At 41.9% G+C, this 23,166-nt stretch overlaps 2 protein-coding genes across 2 annotated transcripts; both read right to left on the bottom strand.

The window, feature by feature from the left end:
• Nucleotides 1–7,130: 7,130 nt before the first annotated feature.
• Nucleotides 7,131–8,206, bottom strand: LOC138598660 (C-X-C motif chemokine 10-like). Its single transcript, XM_069670488.1, has 4 exons — nucleotides 7,997–8,206; nucleotides 7,674–7,794; nucleotides 7,422–7,499; nucleotides 7,131–7,274 (listed from the first exon to the last, which is right to left on the bottom strand). Exons 1-4 carry the CDS (start codon nucleotides 8,058–8,060, stop codon nucleotides 7,211–7,213), a joined length of 327 nt encoding a protein of 108 aa, XP_069526589.1. The 5' UTR covers nucleotides 8,061–8,206; the 3' UTR covers nucleotides 7,131–7,210.
• Nucleotides 8,207–20,166: 11,960 nt separating this feature from the next.
• On the bottom strand, nucleotides 20,167–21,435 carry LOC138598642 (C-X-C motif chemokine 10-like). The gene is made up of 4 exons (XM_069670467.1): nucleotides 21,223–21,435; nucleotides 20,900–21,020; nucleotides 20,648–20,725; nucleotides 20,167–20,500 (listed from the first exon to the last, which is right to left on the bottom strand). The coding sequence occupies exons 1-4, from the start codon at nucleotides 21,284–21,286 to the stop codon at nucleotides 20,437–20,439; spliced, it is 327 nt and encodes a 108-aa protein (XP_069526568.1). The 5' UTR covers nucleotides 21,287–21,435; the 3' UTR covers nucleotides 20,167–20,436.
• Between the last annotated feature and the right edge of the window lie 1,731 nt (nucleotides 21,436–23,166).

Below are 23,166 nucleotides of genomic sequence, written 5' to 3'. Positions count from 1 at the left end.
ATAGAAGGGAGGCCAGCAGTAATATCCTTTGTACAGACTAGATCCAAAGTATTACCGAGATTATGAGTGGGGCCAGTGACATGTTGGATGAAGTTGAGACTAAAAAGAAGATCCAGAAATTCGGTTGCTTTGGAATCCAAAACATCATTAATGTGAAAATTCAGGTCACCGAGCAGAACTATTTTGTCATATTTAATCAAAGCGGTAGATAAAAATTCAGAGAACTCTGTTAAAAAAATGGGATTAAACCTGGGTGGTCTATAAATGAGTAATGCCAGGATATGTTGGCGGTTTCCAATAAGCATGGCCAGGTACTCGAAAGATGTGAAGTCACCGAGTGAACATACTGTACAGGGAAGTTGATTAGAGAAGATAACTGCAATTCCCCCACCCGTTTTGTCTTTCCTAGCGGAGAATAAGAAGCTATAGTCAGGGGGAGACGCCTCAATAAGAACAGCACTGGCAGTGGAGGAAAGCCAACACTCAGTGAGGAAAAATAAATGCAAACCATAGTGAGTAATAAAATCATTAATATAAAATGTCTTGCTGGAGAGTGACCTAATGTTAAGTAAAGCACAACTGAGGTCGACAGGGAGAAGAGCTGGAGGGACAGGAACTGTTTTTATACTAATCAAGTTAGATGTGACCCTCCCACGAGTACTGGAACGATTAACTTTACTGGGATGAGGGTTGTTGCTCTGAGGACAGTGAGAGCGTTTTGACAGGACGCAACGCCTGTCAGTAACTCTAATAGGGATATGAGAGCAGATAGAAGTTGGAATTGACATTGGAAAAGAGGTATGAGGATCAGCTGCAGGTTTTGCTGCTGCAAAAGAACTAGGTGGAGTAAGGGGGCCAGAAGCGGAGACAGTGCAAACACTAAAGATGACAGCAGGACCCGCACTATCAGAGACAGTGTTGTGACAGGAAGACAACATGTGCAGGGCAGAGTCTTGCTGGGAAAAGCATCATTTCAGGCTAAAAGCAATGAAGTTAATAAAATTGCTTGTTAATCTTTCAGACCCTTTCCTATTCAAGTGTAAGCCATCAAATTTGAAGAGATCACGCTCAGTCCAAAAATAGTCAAAATTGCTAATAAAACCCAGGCCTGTTGCAGTGGTGAAGTTCTGCATCCACGTGTGCAGACTAAAAAGTCGACTAAAACGCTCTGAGCTTTTGAGCAGGGTGGGAATAGGGCCAGAGAGAACACACCTCTTCCCGAGGCTTTCAACAGTGTGAATCAGCGACTCAAGATCAAGGTAAAGTTTGCAGGAGCGTCTGGACATGACGTCATTTGTGCCAGTGTGCAACAGAACAGTGTGAACAGACAGATGGAGATCAATGAGGACAGGTATCAGTTCTATGAAGTCAGTAGTAATCGCACCGGAGAGACAGTAAGTGATGGAGCCTGGGAGATGCACATTTCTGATGATAGAATCACCAATTATGAGGATTTCAGGAGGTTGATTCTTGCAGCCATTGTCATAGACCGACAATTTAGAGGACAGAGACAGATAGGAGATGCCAGGGGAATCCGGAACAGTAGAAGAGGGATTAGAGTCACCTGCGCAGATGACGTCATCATTGAGCGTCGAGGGGATCGGACCCACGTTAGGCCGTGGAAGCGATGGCTGCGGGGCAGGGAGAGGAGGCCAGTTTTTTGAGAAGGATACCGATGAAGGGGATGAACACCTTGGACGTTTACCCTGGGACATCAGTGGGCTAGTTGGAGGGATGTGACGCTTTCTGTGTCGGGAGTTTGGCAGGGCTGATTTCTCAGGAGCAGTGCGTGAGCATGTAGCCGGTAGCTCAGTTAACTTCTCCAGTGGGGTGAAGAAATTGGACAACGGGATGGAATTGTCGTCACATTCTTCCATGTCAGGGGAAAACAAGGGGAGAGAGACCGGTCTCCCCTTCCTAACAACGGTCGCCCAGGAGGAAGAGGGAGCATCCGATGTGCCGTGGACAGCGTTGGCCGAGCTGGGGCCATCCTGCTGCAGCGCTTCCACCCGGGCGAGGAGCGAGGATTGGCGCTGGAGGACATCATCCAGGAGGGTCGCAATGGAGCGTAGCTCTGACTTCAAGCTGGACAGCTCATGATCCTCCGGGGTGAGTGGGGACATTCTTGGGATGTTATCCGTCCCGCGGGCCTTGAGTTTGTGACCCCGAAAAAACAGCAAGGATCCCGCACGCCGACGTGTTCAACAGCAGAACAACTTCTCTGTGTTGGACCGAGGTCAACGTTCGTTTGTTTGTGGAACAGACACTTGACAGCAGTCACTGAGATATGAGGACGTGCTATGGGGACACTCAAAGACCCCATCTGCTCAGAGTATTAGAATAAGCTCGGCTACAGTGTGACTCATACCACCCCCGCCTTTCTGTCTTGAAATGCAGGCTGCCTCTTGTTGGCCCGTGTCACTTCCTGCATTGGCTCATTCCCCTATTAAGAGTTCCTCGTCTAACTACACAAAAAAATGCAATGAAACATCCTTGAGAATCTGGAATCAGTTCAAACGTTGTTTTGGTCTCCAGACTTACTCTGTGTCAGCCCCAATAACTGCAAATCATGCTTTCCCCCCATCTTTAGTAGATGGTGTGTTCTTTATTTGGTCCAACCTGGGCATTAAATCGTTTAAAGACCTTTATATTGGTAACACCTCCGCGTCTTTTCAACAGTTATCTGTAAAACTTGCCCTACTTAAGCAACACTTCTTCAGGTATCTACAAATTCCTAGTTTTGTTAATAATAGATTTCCTCAATTTCCTGATCTGCCCTGTGATTCACTATTTGATTCATTCCTCAAACCTGTTTCTGTTCAGAAAGGAATGATGTCACATACAGTGGCTTGCATAAGTATTCATACCCCTTGAACTTTTCCACATTTTGTCACGTTATGAGCACAAACATAAATATATTTTATTGGAATTTTATGTGAAAGACCAACACAAAGTGGCACACAATTGTGAAGTGGAAAGAAAATTATACATGTTTTTAAATTTTTTTTACAAATAAAAAACTGAAAAGTGCGGTGTGCAAAAGTATTCAGCCCCCCTGAGTCAATACTTTGTGGAACCGCCTTTTGCTGCAATTACAGTTGCAAGTCTTTTCGGGTATGTCTCTACCAGCTTTGCACATCTAGAGACTGAAATTTTTGCCTATTCTTCTTTGCAAAACAGCTCAAGCTCAGTCAGATTAGATGGAGAGCGTTTGTGAATGGCAGTTTTCAGATCTTGCCACAGATTCTCGATTGGATTTAGGTCTGGACTTTGACTGGGCCATTCTAACACATGAATATGTTTAATTTGAAACCATTCTATTGTAGCCCTGGCTTTATGTTTAAAGTCGTTGTCTTGCTGGAACGTGAACCTCCGCCCCACTCCCAAGTCTTTTGCAGACTCCAACGGGTTTTCTTCCAAGATTGCCCTTTATTTGGCTCCATCCATCTTTCCATCAACTCTGACCATCCTCCCTGTCCCTGCTGAAGAGAAGCACCCCCAGAGCATGATGCTGCCACCACCATGTTTGACAGTGGGGATGGTGTGTTCAGAGTGATGTGCAGTGTTACTTTTCCGCCACACATAGCTTTTTGCATTTAGGCCAAAAAGTTCAATTTTGGTCTCATCTGACCAGAGCACCTTCTTCCACACGTTTGCTGTGTCCCCCACATGGCTTCTGGCAAACTGCAAACGGGACTTCTTATGGTTTTTTTTTAACAATGGCTTTCTTCTTGCCACTCTTCCATAAAGGCCAGATTTGTGCAGTGCACGACTAATAGTTGTCCGGTGGACAGATTCCCCCACCTGAGCTGTGGATCTCTGCAGTTCGTCCAGAGTCACCATGGGCATCTTGGCTGCATCTCTGATCAGTGCTCTCCTTGTTCGGCTTGTAAGTTTAGGTGGACGGCCGTGTCTTGGTAGGTTTGCAGTTGTGCCATACTCTTTCCATTTTTGGATGATGGATTGAACAGTGCTCCGTGAGATGTTCAAAGCTTGGGAAATCTTTTTATAGCCTAACCCTGCTTTAAACTTCTCCACAACTTTATCCCTGACCTGTCTGGTGTGTTCCTTGGACTTCATGATGCTGTTTGCTCCCCAATATTCTCTTAACAAACCTCTGAGGCCGTCACAGAACAGCTGTATTTGTACTGACATTAGATTACACACAGGTGGACTCTCTTTAGTCATTAGGTCAACATTCGATCATTCAGCAATCATCAGGCAACTTCTGAAGGCAATTGGTTGCACTCAGAGAAATAGGGGCTGAATACTTTTGCACACGGCACTTTTCAGTTTTTTTAATGTAAAAAAAAATGTAAATCATGTATAATTTTCTTTCCACTTCACAATTGTGTGCCACTTTGTGTTGGTCTTTCACATAAAATTCCAATAAAATATATTTATGTTTGTGCTCGTAACGTGACAAAATGTGGAAAAGTTCAAGGGGTATGAATACTTATGCAAGCCACCGTATCTGTAATAAGACACATATCCCTTTCATGCATGAATTATGACAACCTCAGTCAGGATTTTTTTTCCTGAGTGTTTTTGTTACTCTTTAGGCATGAAAAAAAATTTGAACTTCATTTTTTTTAAACATACATTTTTCAGGGAGTTTATGACATGTCCACTAGGGTGGACAACATGCGTTTGAGCTTTCAACTGATGAAATATGTTTTTAACAAAACAATGAATAAAATGACACATCATGTGAACACTATGAAATGCCTCATGTTTAAATGTTGTTTAACTAATGTGTTCACATATTTGAACATATTCTAATACTGTTAAATGCAATGCAAAAACGTTGAACCTCCTGACTCCTCAGCCTTTCCCCTCTTTCTTTCTAACCCTCCTCCTTCCATCCCTCCCATTCCTCCCTCCATCCCTCATTCAGCTCCTTCCTCTTGACTCTTCAGCCCTTCCTACCTCACCCTGTTGAACTGTATATTTTTTCAGTTAACATTTCCTACAAAAATAACAAAAAATATTGCCCATGGCTCTCTAAACATTCTACTGGGCCTTTGGTCTGGTCTGATGGATCCAACCTCTTCAGTTTCCCTAAACCTAGGAGTAGAAGGAGCCATTTCTGGTAGATCCCTGCTAACTTAGAGACCAATGCGAACTTCAACAATAACTTCTCTATCAGTCATGATAAAGGAGCTTAGTCTACTACAAGCTACTGAGGGGTTTGACCCAGGAGCGACTTATCTGACGCGCTTAATTGTCCAAATTTCCTTACTGTGTAAGGTTCAGGAACGAGTCCACACGTCTCCATTGATTGTTCCATCAACCAAGGTTTATTCGTTGCACAACAAAAATGTGAGTCCCTTCATCCAAACATTTGACATTCCAATCTTGTGCCCTAACAGTCAAAAACCGTTTGCCCTTCCGGGGTCACACAACAACTGCCTGCAACAGATTTCCCACTACCTTTATTGCTGTGATCTGAATGACCACAGTGCCACCTACTGTAACAACAAAAAATACAAATTCACCCTGTTTCCCCATAACATTGCATTTGGCTCCTACAAGTCAGTTGACCCGGCAAGCCTGCACAGTACAGTCTGACTGACTCCAACCATAACAATATATCCGCCTACTACGACAAACATTCTCTTTCAAATGTATTAAGAACATCAGTATAGTCTCTTTCTTCTGTTGAAAAAGTCTATCTTTTATGGAAATTGGCAAAGCACCCAGGGCACAAAGCCACAAGACACCGCATGCAGATGTACTTTGTTTTTCCTGTGCGCACAGCATCATGGCATCTATTTGCATGATTTGCTTCGGTGAGCTGGGGCTAGTGGTCTCCAGGACCAAACCTGATCTCAGGGGGGGGCTTGGACACTGCTCTGCGCTTCACAGAACGTGGGGTAGCACTGGGTCTTCCTCTTGTCGGTGTCTGGATGGAACCTGCATCTATTAGTGCACGAGCTACAGATGCCTTGAAATGCAGAAGATCCTTCTTTTCCAATCCAGACATTCTGTAGAGGTGCCAGGCATTCACAGTGGTCACGTCCAAGAAGTGAAAGAACACTCGGATGTACCATCCTTTGTTTTTGCGTCAGTGAGCATACATTGCAACACATTGATCCATGAGATCTACTCCTCCCATATGCTCCCTCAGCAACCTCAGCTCCACTGTCACTACTGCTAGCATTTACTGTTCCTCTTTTTTCTGGTAGCCATTCATCATCACTGCCACTAACATCATCCTCACTTGACTCGGAGGGTATTTGCTCAACTATCCTGTAGGCCTTTCTATCACGCTCTGCATCTGACCTCTACAAAACATAAAGACATGAATCGTTACTCTCACGATGGAACTAATTTGCACAAAATATTGGTACATTCTAAAAAAACAAAATGTACATTCTAATAACATAGATTAATTGATTCACAGCCAAAAAAGTTACTGCAGATGAAGTTTTTTCAAAAACAACAAAGTCGCAGTAATAGTATGAATTGTAGTTAAAATATAGTCAGCGATGCATGATGTCCAATTTAGAGGACAGATGATTAATTGCAATTTCCTCCCAACACAAAATCAATACTTGGAAATTTCAACGATTATATTACTCCTTAGTTGTTACTTGATGTCCCCATATTTTTTTTTACCTGCAAGGCTCTCTTAGAATAGAAGGAATGGACAGATATTCCTTCGCTGCTCTGCACTTCTGGCCTTCTGTCGGCCATCTTGGTTTTGAGAATTTTTTGTTGCACTTACAACGGCTGGCCAGACGGTGGCAGTGTATGAGATGATACACTAGCGTCCACTGTAGTGGCTGATGCGCAACTTTGACATCAAGACTCATGCATATAGAAGAAAACAGCTTTTGAATAGCTGTCCACTGTAGTGACCGCTATGCATGAAAGGGTAGGACACAGAATCAGACCGGGAACAGAAAACAAACATTCAATAATCTCCTTCATTTTTTATTTTTATTATAAAAAACAGAACAAATGCAGAAAAACTTGGTTCACAACATATACATCGCTTTAATAAACAACCAAAGTAAATAAAACGGAAATGTACAGCAGGTGCACATCAGTATAAATAGGAGATAAATAGACTCAAGATGAATTCATTTCAGATATTTTTGATCATTCATATTATTTTTTCACATCTACATGCGCTTTAAGGTGCCTTTGTTGGGGGTCAGAGGTCATCTGAGCTTTCTGATGATCCAAAGAGTTGAAAGAGGAGTTAGAAGTGAGCTGTTTGGGTTCTGTCCGGGCTGGAGGTGGAGGTAGGAGAGGTTTTCTGTTTCCTAATAGAAATGAACATGAAGGACACACATTAGAGATATTACAGCAGAGCAGCGAGGGCATACTGTCCCTCACAACTGTTACATCTATAAGTAAACGAATATTAGTGTGAAGATGAGGCTTAGATTCAGGTCTGTAAATATACTCACATGATGCGTGTCAGGAGTTTTTTCACTGCGGGTGTTGCAGGGTTCAGGCAGAACCGGAGGCCGCTGTTTACTGTGACACTGTTAAAGTAAAGAGTGCAGGTGAGCTCAGGTAAAGTGTGAACAGATACATGGATGATTCAGGCAGGAAGAAGATATGCCTCTACTGTGCAGGTCATGAAGTCTTAACATGTGATTAAAATAGATTTACTGAAGTGATTTTGGATATTAATTGATGATTTAAGTGTCTCTTACACAATCTCCACTTTGCTACAGAAGCTGGTTGCCGGGTAGATCTGGATGTCCTTTACTTCAGACTTGGAGCTGATTTTGTCTCTGAACCGTTGACACAGACAATGCTGTCCTGCTTCATTCTCTAAAGAGAGAAAAAGAAAACATTTAATTTCAATAGCAGCGTTTTCATGGCACAGATTTCTGCTATTTTTCTACACTCATTTTCTGACAACAAAATAAACCCCACGGTGTATATTCATGACAAAGTTGACCAGCAGAGCTTTCGTGACTGAAATTAATTGTTAGTTGTAAAATGACAAAAAAGAAAAAGTCTAAAAACTTACGCTGGGCTTTGGAGATGCAGACCATGGCAGCCAGGAGCAGGAACAACTTGATGATGCTCGACATGTTTGGTTTCCTCTTTGCTGATGGCGCTGACGCTAGAAAAACTCTGCTTCCTTGTGGGTGACAGACAGAAGCTGTAAGAAGTGCAGCTAATGAGGTTTTCTGGAGTCAGATAAAGTGAAGAGTTGGCAGGAGCAGTGTGAAGATCGAGGCTGAGGGGTCGCCTTAAATACTCTCTTTGGACACATACCTCATCTTTAAGGGAATTTCCTGAGACTGGAAAGTGAAACCTGAAAAACCACAAAAGAGAAACAAGTTCCGCCTCGTTCCATGAGAGTGGGAGGACCCACTCTTATTAGATATACCAATCATTTAACCATATTAGAAATTTACAAATACCATTATGTTCTATTTATTAAGATAAGAATGAAAATAAAGTAAGTTGTTTGGAACAGAAAACTCTGACATCAAGCTTCTGCTCACACTTTTAAACACATGTTTTTAGATACTAAGAACTAAGATTATAACTAATTTGTTCTGTAATATTATTATTATCTTTTTAAATCTAAGATAGAGATGACATTTGGGTCTCTGTATGGAAGCCCTAAGCGGACATGCATCCAAACATTTTATTGACTTTTCTCGAGACCTTATTAATCTCCTTATCTCGAGATAACGAAGCTGGTTTTCTCGTGATAACAGAATCATGTTCTGGCGATCTGTAACACAACACGTGGCTGGTCACTGTGATATTACAGACCACATGCCATGCTGTCATTGCCCACACTCATGAGGTAAGTTTTGTGCTTTTTGCGTTATCACAGGAAAAGAGTGGCCAGCGCACTGTTCTTCTTCAACCCCCCAACAGACAGTGACACACACACACACACACACACACACACACACACACACACACACAGACACACGCACACACACACACACAGACACACACACACACACACACACACACACACACACACACACACACACACACACACACACACACATTGTCTGTCACACTCAGGATTCTCATCACTCCCACTTCATTGACTCCCTGTTGTTCTGACCTACTTATATATTTGCCATATACTGTTATATCTTCTGTTATATCTTCATATACTGCACTGCACTTACTACTTACCTCCATATTATACTGCACTATGTTATATTATTTTTATTAGTCACTGTTATATACTATAGTATATTATATCATATTATAGTACACAGTAGTATTCACAACAAATGTGTTCACATCAAACTGTACATTCTGTACCGTACAACATCTTATTACATCCCATATTCTGTCTTTGCGTCTGTAAAATACATTATTACATTATTATGAAATATATATCGTTATTGATACCACATGCTGTATATTATGTTATATTACACTATATTATATTATACCATTATACTATATAATTGCAATTTTATCTTTATACTACTATCGACTTAATAATCTGTCATTCTACATTATATACAAATACATACTGTAATATACCATACTGTATCCACTTTTATACTGCACCTTCTATTGTACTCTTATACCTCATATAATGCTGTACTGCTCAATGCTGCTGCTATTAACCATACATGTCACTTTACCCCATCAGAGCCACTTTATGTTGTCACTTTTGTGTACCAGCTGTACATACCTCTTATTTATGTTATCTATTTTTATTTTTGTGTTTCTAATTCTTTCTATTTGAGAATATCAAATAAACACAACAATGACATTACACAAAGATCATGGCTTATTAGTGCTGGAAAAAAGTGGCGTTTGTTAAAATAAAAAACACATTAAATCTCTTATAAACAAATCTCACATAAACATGTTGAAAACTGTTTTTAGAAGGACGAAGTGTGGGCGTGTGATCTTTACATTGTATTAGATGTGGCGTGCAGCTATGGTTAACACTTAACCCCGGCCCCGAATCACTGTGAGAGCGCTCGAAAACAAACACTGAAGGCTAGTATGACCTCATGTGTTTCCACTGCTGCGTGGTGGATAAACCTAATGACATTTGTGGTTTTTAATCAGAATTAGAAGTGTTATTTGATGGAGTCTGACCTTCATTTGCTTATTGTGTTGTGCAGTTGTTTGATATTAACATCACTGTCAGATAGCTGTGGTAGCATCAGCTCTCCTGAGGTCACAGTTTGAAAGGAAACGCTCGGTTTCTGCCGAAAGTGAGAATGGTGTCAGGTTTATGTCCTCATTCAGTCTTTAGGGCAAAGTTAAATCTCTTCTTCCTACTTTTCCTTCTCTTATTTTAACTAGCCTTCTCCTTTCTTCTGAATTATGATTCTTGAACACTTACTGCACTTAAAATCCTCTTTTCCTGTAATGTGTTGCACAATTTGTAATGATGAGAACCAGTGACCAAAGAGATCAAAGAGACATAGTCAGCCATTTAAAATTGCTAAGCAGAAATTCAATTACCTAGGGATTCAGGTAACTGAAAAAGGTTCATTTTGCCCCTCTTTTGAACCGTGTTCAAGAAGACTTTGACCTGTCAAAATGAACACTCTCCCTAAATGTTTACATTTATTTCAGTGTGTACCCAATTTCCTCTCTCAAAACGTTTTCCGTAGAATTGATACCGTTATTAAAGAATTCATTTAGAATTTAAAAAAACCCCAGACCAATACAAAGACTAAAATCTGTGGGAGATATGGCCCTACCATATCTGAGGTTTTCCTGTTATTGAGGTCAGCAAATATTAGAATAAGCTCGGCTACAGTGTGACTCATACCACCCCCCGCCTTTCTGTCTTGAAATGCAGGCTGCCTCTTGTCGGCCCGTGTCACTTCCTGCATTGGCTCATTCCCCTATTAAGAGTTCCTCTTCTAACTACACAAAAAAATGCAATGAAACATCCTTGAGAATCTGGAATCACTTCAAACGTTGTTTTGGTCTCCAGACTTACTCTGTGTCAGCCCCAATAACTGCAGATCATGCTTTCCCCCCATCTTTAGTAGATGGTGTGTTCTTTATTTGGTCCAACCTGGGCATTCAATCAATCAATCAATCAATTTATTATTTAAAGTGCAAAATCACCATGGTACATGGTCTCAATACACTTTACAATAAAATCAAGTACAATAATAACAAACAATAAAACAATATTAAAACACCACAGGAATATGATAAAACAGTTAAGAATTAGTTTAAACCAAAATATTGAGTAAAGAGGTATGTTTTAAGACGGGACTTAAAAGTTGCAGTGGATGTAGCTTCTTTGATACCTAGTGGGAGGCCATTCCATAGAAAAGGAGCACGGTAGGAGAAGGCCCTGCCACCAGCTGACTTTTTATTGATTGGTGGGATGACAAGGAGGTTCGAACTAAGAGAACGAAGAGGACGTGGCGGAATGTAGGGAGAAAGTAGTTCAGTTAAATAAGATGGTGCAAGTCCATTTAATGCCTTATAAGTTAAGAGAAGAACTTTAAAATCGGCTCTAGCCTGAATGGGCAGCCAATGTAATGATGCCAGGACAGGAGTTATGTGACAGAACCTACTTGTTTTTGTTAAAAGTCTGGCGGCTGAATTTTGCACAAGCTGAAGGCTCTTAGTAGTACAGATGGGGAGGCCAGAAAAAAGGACATTACAGTAATCTAAACGGGAAGACACAAGGGCATGGAGAACCACCTCGGCGCTACGCCGGGACAGAGCAGGGTGGATTTTAGCAATGTTACGCAGGTGAAAGAAAGCCGTCCTGGTGATTTCCTTGATGTGAGTCTGGAAAGTCAGGGTTGGATCAAAAATAACACCTAGGTTTCTAATGTGCATGCTTTCAGAGATTGAACAACCATCAATATTAAGACAAAGACTCTCAGAGAAGTACTTATAGTTATTAGGCTTAATCACCAGCAAATCAGTCTTTGCAGTATTAAGCATGAGAAAGTTTTGACTCATCCAGATCTTGATTCGGCTTACACATGTTTCCAGATTTTGTATTTGAGAGGGGTCATTAGGCTGTAGTGGGATGTATAGCTGTGTGTCATCAGCATAGAAATGGAACTGTATACCATATTCGGCAATTATCCTACCTAGAGGGAGCATGTAAATACAAAACAGCAGAGGCCCCAGGACAGACCCCTGGGGCACACCAGCGGTAACCGTAGAGCATTCTGACAAAGAGTTATTGAAACTAACACATTGGGTTCTACTAGATAAGTAGGACTGGAACCATGAGAGCGCCAGTCCGTGAATACCAACGTAATGCTCCAGTCGGTGTAGAAGCACACAATGATCTACGGTATCGAAGGCCGAACTTAAGTCAAGAATTAAAAGTAAGGAGGCTGATCCAGAGTCAGCAGTGACAAGTAGGTCATTAACTACTCTAGTTAGGGCAGTCTCAGTAGAGTGGCAGGAGCGGAAACCAGACTGAAAATTGTCAAAGAGATTATTGGCAGAAAGGTGGACAGTCAGTTGATCAGCAACAATTCTCTCAAGTATTTTAGATAAGAAAGGGAGAGTGGAGACAGGTCAATAATTGGCAAGAACCAGTGGATCGCTATTGGGTTTCTTGAGGAGTGGTTTAATGATAGCAGATTTATAGGTTAAGGGGACACACCCCTCAGAGAGGGAAGTGTTCAAGATGGCACGTATGGGGGCATTCAGAATAGGAAAGAGTTCCTTAAGGAGGTCAGAAGGGATGAGATCTAGTGAACACGTTGTTGGCTTTGAGGCGGCAACCATTGAGGCCAAGGCCTCAGCAGAAATGGGTTTGAACTGAGAGAGTGAACTCGTGGACCAGGACACAGAGCACTGGCTGGACATGGTGCTAGAGAGCTGCTGGCTAATGATATTGTTCCTTATTTGGGAGATTTTATCAGTGAAAAACTCTAGAAAATCATTAGCTGTGAAAGAAGAGTGTGTAAGCCTGGCCACAGTATTAAACAGGACCCGATGATTGTTCTTATTGGTTTCGATCAAATTGGAGAAATAAGAAGATCTGGCAGCTGAAAGTGCATGTTTATAATGTTTAAAGCTAAGAGTCCAGGCGAGGCGTGAGGACTCAGATTTACAGGTACGCCATCTGTCTTCAAGTTTACGACAAGCCCGTTTTAAAGAGCGAGTGAGGTCGGAGAACCAAGGTACAGATTTAGTTCGAGTGCCTCTACTAGTTCTAAGAGGAGCAAAGGACTCGAGCGATTCTGACAGTGCACTGTTTAGGCCATCTGTAAGGTTGTTGACAGACATAGACGTGTTGGAAAATGACTCAAGTTTATCAGGCAAATGATCAGCTAGAAGGGACTTAACATGGTTGTTAATAAAATGAAAAAAATGAGTGTTAGATTCAGAGCGAATAGTCAGTGCATGCGTGAGAAGGTTAAAAAAGACACAAGAGTGATCCGAGACCGGGACCTGAAGAATAGAAGGGAGGCCAGCAGTAATATCCTTTGTACAGACTAGATCCAAAGTATTACCGAGATTATGAGTGGGGCCAGTGACATGTTGGATGAAGTTGAGACTAAAAAGAAGATCCAGAAATTCGGTTGCTTTGGAATCCAAAACATCATTAATGTGAAAATTCAGGTCACCGAGCAGAACTATTTTGTCATATTTAATCAAAGCGGTAGATAAAAATTCAGAGAACTCTGTTAAAAAAATGGGATTAAACCTGGGTGGTCTATAAATGAGTAATGCCAGGATATGTTGGCGGTTTCCAATAAGCATGGCCAGGTACTCGAAAGATGTGAAGTCACCGAGTGAACATACTGTACAGGGAAGTTGATTAGAGAAGATAACTGCAATTCCCCCACCCGTTTTGTCTTTCCTAGCGGAGAATAAGAAGCTATAGTCAGGGGGAGACGCCTCAATAAGAACAGCACTGGCAGTGGAGGAAAGCCAACACTCAGTGAGGAAAAATAAATGCAAACCATAGTGAGTAATAAAATCATTAATATAAAATGTCTTGCTGGAGAGTGACCTAATGTTAAGTAAAGCACAACTGAGGTCGACAGGGAGAAGAGCTGGAGGGACAGGAACTGTTTTTATACTAATCAGGTTAGATGTGACCCTCCCACGAGTACTGGAACGATTAACTTTACTGGGATGAGGGTTGTTGCTCTGAGGACAGTGAGAGCGTTTTGACAGGACGCAACGCCTGTCAGTAACTCTAATAGGGATATGAGAGCAGATAGAAGTTGGAATTGACATTGGAAAAGAGGTATGAGGATCAGCTGCAGGTTTTGCTGCTGCAAAAGAACTAGGTGGAGTAAGGGGGCCAGAAGCGGAGACAGTGCAAACACTAAAGATGACAGCAGGACCCGCACTATCAGAGACAGTGTTGTGACAGGAAGACAACATGTGCAGGGCAGAGTCTTGCTGGGAAAAGCATCATTTCAGGCTAAAAGCAATGAAGTTAATAAAATTGCTTGTTAATCTTTCAGACCCTTTCCTATTCAAGTGTAAGCCATCAAATTTGAAGAGATCACGCTCAGTCCAAAAATAGTCAAAATTGCTAATAAAACCCAGGCCTGTTGCAGTGGTGAAGTTCTGCATCCACGTGTGCAGACTAAAAAGTCGACTAAAACGCTCTGAGCTTTTGAGCAGGGTGGGAATAAGGCCAGAGAGAACACACCTCTTCCCGAGGCTTTCAACAGTGTGAATCAGCGACTCAAGATCAAGGTAAAGTTTGCAGGAGCGTCTGGACATGACGTCATTTGTGTCGGTGTGCAACAGAACAGTGTGAACAGACAGATGGAGATCAATGAGGACAGGTATCAGTTCTATGAAGTCAGTAGTAATCGCACCGGAGAGACAGTAAGTGATGGAGCCTGGGAGATGCACATTTCTGATGATAGAATCACCAATTATGAGGATTTCAGGAGGTTGATTCTTGCAGCCATTGTCATAGACCGACAATTTAGAGGACAGAGACAGATAGGAGATGCCAGGGGAATCCGGAACAGTAGAAGAGGGATTAGAGTCACCTGCGCAGATGACGTCATCATTGAGCGTCGAGGGGATCGGACCCACGTTAGGCCGTGGAAGCGATGGCTGCGGGGCAGGGAGAGGAGGCCAGTTTTTTGAGAAGGATACCGATGAAGGGGATGAACACCTTGGACGTTTACCCTGGGACATCAGTGGGCTAGTTGGAGGGATGTGACGCTTTCTGTGTCGGGAGTTTGGCAGGGCTGATTTCTCAGGAGCAGTGCGTGAGCATGTAGCCGGTAGCTCAGTTAACTTCTCCAGTGGGGTGAAGAAATTGGACAACGGGATGGAATTGTCGTCACATTCTTCCATGTCAGGGGAAAACAAGGGGAGAGAGACCGGTCTCCCCTTCCTAACAACGGTCGCCCAGGAGGAAGAGGGAGCATCCGATGTGCCGTGGACAGCGTTGGCCGAGCTGGGGCCATCCTGCTGCAGCGCTTCCACCCGGGCGAGGAGCGAGGATTGGCGCTGGAGGACATCATCCAGGAGGGTCGCAATGGAGCGTAGCTCTGACTTCAAGCTGGACAGCTCATGATCCTCCGGGGTGAGTGGGGACATTCTTGGGATGTTATCCGTCCCGCGGGCCTTGAGTTTGTGACCCCGAAAAAACAGCAAGGATCCCGCACGCCGACGTGTTCAACAGCAGAACAACTTCTCTGTGTTGGACCGAGGTCAACGTTCGTTTGTTTGTGGAACAGACACTTGACAGCAGTCACTGAGATATGAGGACGTGCTATGGGGACACTCAAAGACCCCATCTGCTCAGAGTATTAGAATAAGCTCGGCTACAGTGTGACTCATACCACCCCCGCCTTTCTGTCTTGAAATGCAGGCTGCCTCTTGTTGGCCCGTGTCACTTCCTGCATTGGCTCATTCCCCTATTAAGAGTTCCTCGTCTAACTACACAAAAAAATGCAATGAAACATCCTTGAGAATCTGGAATCAGTTCAAACGTTGTTTTGGTCTCCAGACTTACTCTGTGTCAGCCCCAATAACTGCAAATCATGCTTTCCCCCCATCTTTAGTAGATGGTGTGTTCTTTATTTGGTCCAACCTGGGCATTAAATCGTTTAAAGACCTTTATATTGGTAACACCTCCGCGTCTTTTCAACAGTTATCTGTAAAACTTGCCCTACTTAAGCAACACTTCTTCAGGTATCTACAAATTCCTAGTTTTGTTAATAATAGATTTCCTCAATTTCCTGATCTGCCCTGTGATTCACTATTTGATTCATTCCTCAAACCTGTTTCTGTTCAGAAAGGAATGATGTCACATACAGTGGCTTGCATAAGTATTCATACCCCTTGAACTTTTCCACATTTTGTCACGTTATGAGCACAAACATAAATATATTTTATTGGAATTTTATGTGAAAGACCAACACAAAGTGGCACACAATTGTGAAGTGGAAAGAAAATTATACATGTTTTTAAATTTTTTTTACAAATAAAAAACTGAAAAGTGCGGTGTGCAAATGTATTCAGCCCCCCTGAGTCAATACTTTGTGGAACCGCCTTTTGCTGCAATTACAGTTGCAAGTCTTTTCGGGTATGTCTCTACCAGCTTTGCACATCTAGAGACTGAAATTTTTGCCTATTCTTCTTTGCAAAACAGCTCAAGCTCAGTCAGATTAGATGGAGAGCGTTTGTGAATGGCAGTTTTCAGATCTTGCCACAGATTCTCGATTGGATTTAGGTCTGGACTTTGACTGGGCCATTCTAACACATGAATATGTTTAATTTGAAACCATTCTATTGTAGCCCTGGCTTTATGTTTAAAGTCGTTGTCTTGCTGGAACGTGAACCTCCGCCCCACTCCCAAGTCTTTTGCAGACTCCAACGGGTTTTCTTCCAAGATTGCCCTTTATTTGGCTCCATCCATCTTTCCATCAACTCTGACCATCCTCCCTGTCCCTGCTGAAGAGAAGCACCCCCAGAGCATGATGCTGCCACCACCATGTTTGACAGTGGGGATGGTGTGTTCAGAGTGATGTGCAGTGTTACTTTTCCGCCACACATAGCTTTTTGCATTTAGGCCAAAAAGTTCAATTTTGGTCTCATCTGACCAGAGCACCTTCTTCCACACGTTTGCTGTGTCCCCCACATGGCTTCAGGCAAACTGCAAACGGGACTTCTTATGGTTTTTTTTTAACAATGGCTTTCTTCTTGCCACTCTTCCATAAAGGCCAGATTTGTGCAGTGCACGACTAATAGTTGTCCGGTGGACAGATTCCCCCACCTGAGCTGTGGATCTCTGCAGTTCGTCCAGAGTCACCATGGGCATCTTGGCTGCATCTCTGATCAGTGCTCTCCTTGTTCGGCTTGTAAGTTTAGGTGGACGGCCGTGTCTTGGTAGGTTTGCAGTTGTGCCATACTCTTTCCATTTTTGGATGATGGATTGAACAGTGCTCCGTGAGATGTTCAAAGCTTGGGAAATCTTTTTATAGCCTAACCCTGCTTTAAACTTCTCCACAACTTCATGTCTGGTGTGTTCCTTGGACTTCATGATGCTGTTTGCTCCCCAATATTCTCTTAACAAACCTCTGAGGCCGTCACAGAACAGCTGTATTTGTACTGACATTAGATTACACACAGGTGGACTCTCTTTAGTCATTAGGTCAACATTCGATCATTCAGCAATCATCAGGCAACTTCTGAAGGCAATTGGTTGCACTCAGAGAAATAGGGGCTGAATACTTTTGCACACCGCACTTTTCAGTTTTTTATTTGTAAAAAAAATGTAAATCATGTATAATTTTCTTTCCACTTCACAATTGTGTGCCACTTTGTGTTGGTCTTTCACATAAAATTCCAATAAAATATATTTATGTTTGTGCTCGTAACGTGACAAAATGTGGAAAAGTTCAAGGGGTATGAATACTTATGCAAGCCACTGTATCTGTAATCAGACACATATCCCTTTCATGCATGAATTATGACAACCTCAGTCAGGATTTTTTTTCCTGAGTGTTTTTGTTACTCTTTAGGCATGAAAAAAAAATTTGAACTTCATTTTTTTTAAACATACATTTTTCAGGGAGTTTATGACATGTCCACTAGGGTGGACAACATGCGTTTGAGCTTTCAACTGATGAAATATGTTTTTAACAAAACAATGAATAAAATGACACATCATGTGAACACTATGAAATGCCTCATGTTTAAATGTTGTTTAACTAATGTGTTCACATATTTGAACATATTCTAATACTGTTAAATGCAATGCAAAAACGTTGAACCTCCTGACTCCTCAGCCTTTCCCCTCTTTCTTTCTAACCCTCCTCCTTCCATCCCTCCCATTCCTCCCTCCATCCCTCATTCAGCTCCTTCCTCTTGACTCTTCAGCCCTTCCTACCTCACCCTGTTGAACTGTATATTTTTTCAGTTAACATTTCCTACAAAAATAACAAAAAATATTGCCCATGGCTCTCTAAACATTCTACTGGGCCTTTGGTCTGGTCTGATGGATCCAACCTCTTCAGTTTCCCTAAACCTAGGAGTAGAAGGAGCCATTTCTGGTAGATCCCTGCTAACTTAGAGACCAATGCGAACTTCAACAATAACTTCTCTATCAGTCATGATAAAGGAGCTTAGTCTACTACAAGCTACTGAGGGGTTTGACCCAGGAGCGACTTATCTGACGCGCTTAATTGTCCAAATTTCCTTACTGTGTAAGGTTCAGGAACGAGTCCACACGTCTCCATTGATTGTTCCATCAACCAAGGTTTATTCGTTGCACAACAAAAATGTGAGTCCCTTCATCCAAACATTTGACATTCCAATCTTGTGCCCTAACAGTCAAAAACCGTTTGCCCTTCCGGGGTCACACAACAACTGCCTGCAACAGATTTCCCACTACCTTTATTGCTGTGATCTGAATGACCACAGTGCCACCTACTGTAACAACAAAAAATACAAATTCACCCTGCTTCCCCATAACATTGCATTTGGCTCCTACAAGTCAGTTGACCCGGCAAGCCTGCACAGTACAGTCTGACTGACTCCAACCATAACAATATATCCGCCTACTACGACAAACATTCTCTTTCAAATGTATTAAGAACATCAGTATAGTCTCTTTCTTCTGTTGAAAAAGTCTATCTTTTATGGAAATTGGCAAAGTACCCAGGGCACAAAGCCACAAGACACCGCATGCAGATGTACTTTGTTTTTCCTGTGCGCACAGCATCATGGCATCTATTTGCATGATTTGCTTCGGTGAGCTGGGGCTAGTGGTCTCCAGGACCAAACCTGATCTCAGGGGGGGGCTTGGACACTGCTCTGCGCTTCACAGAACGTGGGGTAGCACTGGGTCTTCCTCTTGTTGGTGTCTGGATGGAACCTGCATCTATTAGTGCACGAGCTACAGATGCCTTGAAATGCAGAAGATCCTTCTCAACCTCAGCTCCCTCAGCATCCTCAGCTCCACTGTCACTACTGCTAGCATTTACTGTTCCTCTTTTTTCTGGTAGCCATTCATCATCACTGCCACTAACATCATCCTCACTTGACTCGGAGGGTATTTGCTCAACTATCCTGTAGGCCTTTCTATCACGCTCTGCATCTGACCTCTACAAAACATAAAGACATGAATCGTTACTCTCACGATGGAACTAATTTGCACAAAATATTGGTACATTCTAAAAAAACAAAATGTACATTCTAATAACATAGATTAATTGATTCACAGCCAAAAAAGTTACTGCAGATGAAGTTTTTTCAAAAACAACAAAGTCGCAGTAATAGTATGAATTGTAGTTAAAATATAGTCAGCGATGCATGATGTCCAATTTAGAGGACAGATGATTAATTGCAATTTCCTCCCAACACAAAATCAATACTTGGAAATTTCAACGATTATATTACTCCTTAGTTGTTACTTGATGTCCCCATGTTTTTTTTACCTGCAAGGCTCTCTTAGAATAGAAGGAATGGACAGATATTCCTTCGCTGCTCTGCACTTCTGGCCTTCTGTCGGCCATCTTGGTTTTGAGAATTTTTTGTTGCACTTACAACGGCTGGCCAGATGGTGGCAGTGTATGAGATGATACACTAGCCTCCACTGTAGTGGCTGATGCGCAACTTTGACATCAAGACTCATGCATATAGAAGAAAACAGCTTTTGAATAGCTGTCCACTGTAGTGACCGCTATGCATGAAAGGGTAGGACACAGAATCAGACCGGGAACAGAAAACAAACATTCAATAATCTCCTTCATTTTTTATTTTTATTATAAAAAACAGAACAAATGCAGAAAAACTTGGTTCACAACATATACATCGCTTTAATAAACAACCAAAGTAAATAAAACGGAAATGTACAGCAGGTGCACATCAGTATAAATAGGAGATAAATAGACTCAAGATGAATTCATTTCAGATATTTTTGATCATTCATATTATTTTTTCACATCTACATTAGCTTTAAGGTGCCTTTGTCGGGGGTCAGAGGTCATCTGAGCTTTTTGATGATCCAAAGAGTTGAAAGAGGAGTTAGAAGTGAGCTGTTTGGGTTCTGTCCGGGCTGGAGGTGGAGGTAGGAGAGGTTTTCTGTTTCCTAATAGAAATGAACATGAAGGACACACATTAGAGATATTACAGCAGAGCAGCGAGGGCATACTGTCCCTCACAACTGTTACATCTATAAGTAAACGAATATTAGTGTGAAGATGAGGCTTAGATTCAGGTCTGTAAATATACTCACATGATGCGTGTCAGGAGTTTTTTCACTGCGGGTGTTGCAGGATTCAGGCAGAACCGGAGGCCACTGTTTACTGTGACACTGTTAAAGTAAAGAGTGCAGGTGAGCTCAGGTAAAGTGTGAACAGATACATGGATGATTCAGGCAGGAAGAAGATATGCCTCTACTGTGCAGGTCATGAAGTCTTAACATGTGATTAAAATAGATTTACTGAAGTGATTTTGGATATTAATTGATGATTTAAGTGTCTCTTACACAATCTCCACTTTGCTACAGAAGCTGGTTGCCGGGTAGATCTGGATGTCCTTTATTTCAGACTTGGAGCGGATTTGGTTTCTGAACCGTTGACACAGACAATGCTGTCCTGCTTCATTCACTAAAGAGAGAAAAAGAAAACATTTAATTTCAATAGCAGCGTTTTCATGGCACAGATTTCTGCTATTTTTCTACACTCATTTTCTGACAACAAAATAAACCCCACGGTGTATATTCATGACAAAGTTGACCAGCAGAGCTTTCGTGACTGAAATTAATTGTTAGTTGTAAAATGACAAAAAAGAAAAAGTCTAAAAACTTACGCTGGGCTTTGGAGATGCAGACCATGGCAGCCAGGAGCAGGAACAACTTGATGATGCTCGACATGGTTGGTTTCCTCTTTGCTGATGGCGCTGACGCTAGAAAAACTCTGCTTCCTTGTGGGTGACAGACAGAAGCTGTAAGAAGTGCAGCTAATGAGGTTTTCTGGAGTCAGATAAAGTGAAGAGTTGGCAGGAGCAGTGTGAAGATCGAGGCTGAGGGGTCGCCTTAAATACTCTCTTTGGACACATACCTCATCTTTAAGGGAATTTTCTGAGACTGGAAAGTGAAACCTGAAAAACCACAAAAGAGAAACAAGTTCCACCTCGTTCCATGAGAGTGGGAGGACCCACTCTTATTAGATATACCAATCATTTAACCACATTAGACATCTACAAATACACTTATGTTCTATTTATTAAGATAAGAATGAAAATAAAGTAAGTTGTTTGGAACAGAAAACTCTGACATCAAGCTTCTGCTCACACTTTTAAACACGTGTTTTTAGATACTAAGAACTAAGATTATAACTAATTTGTTCTGTAATATTATTATTATCTTTTTAAATCTAAGATAGAGATGACATTTGGGTCTCTGTATGGAAGCCCTAAGCGGACATGCATCCAAACATTTTATTGACTTTTCTCGAGACCTTATTAATCTCCTTATCTCGAGATAACGAAGCTGGTTTTCTCGTGATAACAGAATCATGTTCTGGCGATCTGTAACACAACACGTGGCTGGTCACTGTGATATTACAGACCACATGCCATGCTGTCATTGCCCACACTCATGAGGTAAGTTTTGTGCTTTTGCAACTTTGGGGATTCGAGTTATGGACATCTGATGTTACAGTGTCGTTGTCTCAAGGTAGCCTGAGATCCTGAGAAAACAAGAGGAAGTTACACGTTATCACAGGAAAAGAGTGGTCAGCACACTGTTCTTCTTCAACCCCCCAACAGACAGTGACACACACACACACACACACACACACACACATGCGCGCGCACACACACACACACACACACACACACACACACATTGTCTGTCACACTCAGGACTCTCATCACTCCCACTTCATTGACTCCCTGTTGTTCTGACTAGGGATAGACCGATTATCGGCCGGGCTGATTATCAGCGCTTATCGGCATTTTGACGCATATCGGCATCTGCCTTTTTTTTCTTTAATTTTTTTGGTTTTTTAGTCCGACGGCCGATAAGAGATCAATTTAAAACTGGGTTATTTTGGCTCTGATGCAGCCGCGCCTCTCTGTCTGCAGTCACTACTCTGTCTCCAGCATTGTCCCACCCACAGCACTGATTGGTTACACACAGAGCCATGGCATGGGTAACAGCCAATCAGCAGTGAAAGCTGTGCATGCAGAGTGCTCACACACGGCGGAGAGGAGAAAAAGTTCATTTCTTTGCAAATTTTATTTAACTCTGTTTTATTTACTTTATAAAACTTCAGGAAGTTATTTATTTATTTAAATTTTCAGTTAACTTTATAAGAGATGCTGCTGACCCTGGGAACTCCCTGCGCTTTTTGTTTGTTTGTTTAATGAACATATGCTTAAAGGCATTTAAACAAAGTTAATTGTTGGAGTTTGTATTATTCAAAATTTTGATGCCAATATTTTCACTTTTACTGCAAATGAATATCGGCTCCAAATATCGGTTATCAGCCTCCTTGACTACTAATAATCGGTATCGGCATCGGCCCTGAAAAAACCATATCGGTCTATCTCTAGTTCTGACCTACTTATATGTTTGCCATATACTGTTTATACTATATAAACATAAACTGTCTTGTTATGTTATGTTATATCTTCATATACTGTACTGCACTTACTACTTACCTCCATATTATACTGCACTATGTTATATTATTTTTATTAGTCACTGTTATATACTATAGTATATTATATAATATTATAGTACACAGA

Source organism: Semicossyphus pulcher, unplaced genomic scaffold (genome assembly GCF_022749685.1).
Source record: "Semicossyphus pulcher isolate SPU_LCO1_2020_fin unplaced genomic scaffold, fSemPul1.0.p SCAF_2, whole genome shotgun sequence".
Taxonomy (NCBI): domain Eukaryota; kingdom Metazoa; phylum Chordata; class Actinopteri; order Labriformes; family Labridae; genus Semicossyphus; species Semicossyphus pulcher.
Note: the sequence above shows the minus strand (reverse complement) of the source record. Positions and strands in the feature narration are given on the sequence as shown.